This window comes from Oratosquilla oratoria, unplaced genomic scaffold (genome assembly GCF_046742065.1).
Source record: "Oratosquilla oratoria isolate Oo_2021 unplaced genomic scaffold, ASM4674206v1 SCAFFOLD60, whole genome shotgun sequence".
Taxonomy (NCBI): Eukaryota; Metazoa; Arthropoda; class Malacostraca; order Stomatopoda; family Squillidae; genus Oratosquilla; species Oratosquilla oratoria.
In genome coordinates this window covers 818,450-820,426 of record NW_027467724.1, presented here as the reverse complement: position 1 = coordinate 820,426, position 1,977 = coordinate 818,450, and the positions used below count along the sequence as shown (strand labels likewise).

The 1,977-nt window shown below is 44.0% G+C and overlaps 1 protein-coding gene across 1 annotated transcript in view; it reads left to right on the top strand.

Moving 5' to 3' along the window:
* The first annotated feature begins 783 nt into the window (after positions 1–783).
* LOC143023785 (uncharacterized) overlaps positions 784–1,977 on the top strand; it is a 16,431-nt gene continuing 15,237 nt past the window's right edge. The window contains exon 1 of the mRNA XM_076182401.1: positions 784–1,977. This exon is cut by the window's right edge and continues 105 nt beyond it. Within this exon, the coding sequence (XP_076038516.1) occupies positions 1,281–1,977 (697 nt within the window). The 5' untranslated portion in view covers positions 784–1,280.

Genomic DNA, 1,977 nt, shown 5'->3' with positions numbered 1-1,977 from the left:
AGAATGTCGATCTCCCAAGGTCTCTTTGACTCTCTTTACAAATTCTTTTTATAGACTTTCCTTTTTCTTTGGGTTTTTGATAGCTTCCGGAGAAAGAAATAAGGTTTCCTAAGCCCCAATTACGGTGCATAGCTTTGAGGTTCTGCACATGTCGGCCAAACGCAAGCCGTATTCATAAAGAACACTTCTGAAAAAAGAAATAAGGTTTTTTAAGCCCGGTGCATAGCTTTGAGATTCTGCACATGTCGTCGGCCAAACGCAGACCCGATTCATAAAGAACACTAACGGTTTTCTAACGGAAATCTGTGCAGAATTTAAACGCTTCAGGGCTCAGAGCCACATGTGCACTATGACCAGGCTAAGGCTTCGAAACGTGATCTATTTTGTCGTATTTTTACCATAACTTTTTCCAATTCTTTGTGAAGATATATTTAATATTAAATTAACTTGTAATCTTTTTCACCCTCACAGGTACTTTCCCGATGAAAAAGTGCATAGCTTGGTTGTCAGTGAGGAAGGCGTGTGACTGAAGAAAATAGAACTCAAGAACACATGAAAATTAAGTACTAAAGTGAAGGTAAAGTAGTGAAAACAAATCCAGTGATACATAAATAATGTTTACAAACGCATTTGCTAGACAGAATAAGGATTTATTTCAGACAAAATTTATTTTATAAAAAGAAAAAAAAATAACATTGCTCACGAATAGATAAAGATGAATCCTTTTCTAGGTGCTATCGGAAAAAGGTATATATTGATTTACTCAACCATAACAGACTGAAACTGAATCTATAAGATTGGTACAGAAAAAATATAACGTTTCCTTGACCGTCAATAAACAAGAATATATGGTTTTCGAAATATAATTCGAAAAAGTACACATTATACGGAAAGTAGAACATTCATGTATTCTGTAGAACAGTGAGATTCTGTAGAACAGTGAGATGGAACTTGATGAGCGCTCAATAGCCTAAATGGATACGGAAAATAAAAGAATGTAATGCTCTGAAGAACAGCAAAAACACGTGCCAATATTGAAATGCGTATGAAAAATGGACCAATGAAGTGCTCGTAAGAACAATGAGAGAACTATATACCTTGGCAATATCTAAATGTGTTTGGAAAATAGAACGATGTAGTGTTCTCGAGAACAATGAGAGGATTATCTAACCTAGCAATATCCAAATGTGTACAGAAAACAGAACAATGTAGTGTTCCGTAGAACAGCGAGACGAAAGTCCAAACTCGACGAACTTCGCTGAGACCTCTATGTCGGAAGGATGTACCCACCGCCTGGCGTGACGACGAACTCCTTCGCCAGCTTCCTTCTCTCCCTCCTCCTCCTCCCCCCTGCCACCTTCCTCCCTTACTTCCTATCCTCCCTCTTAGCTCATCCTTCGTTGTCCTTGAATCAACCACGAGGACTTTCGGGAGACGTTGCATGGACCGAGAGTCGGCACTGGCTTAGTCACAGAAAGAACCGTTGGTCCAGACAGGACCGGACGGGTACTCAATCAGACGAGGCAGAGTGGCACAGCTACACTCGAGGGGTCCCGTCGTCCCGAAGGACTCATGCCCCAAGACGGCGCGGGAACAGAACCGTAGAAACACACAAGAACACACACGACCACAGCGACCCCTGGTACTCGTCGTACTCCGAGAGTTATACAACAGAGACCTCGGCCACGGGGCATCCTCCCAACTCCATCGACGACCTCATCCTGTCTTCCTTCCCGTCGTCTTCCCCGCCCTCGAACTCCCGAAGTCAGAGGTCCTGGACCAGTAAGCCCAAGACGAAAAACCACCGCTTGGGTTTCACTTGGCCCTCCAAGAAGATTTCGAGCGTCAAGGGGGACATCATCCTCGGAGGGCTGCATATGGTCCACGAGCGTCAAGACGATCTGGTCTGCGGGCCCATCATGCCTCAGGGGGGCGTACAGGCCCTCGAGGCGATGCTCTACACCATCGACTTCATCA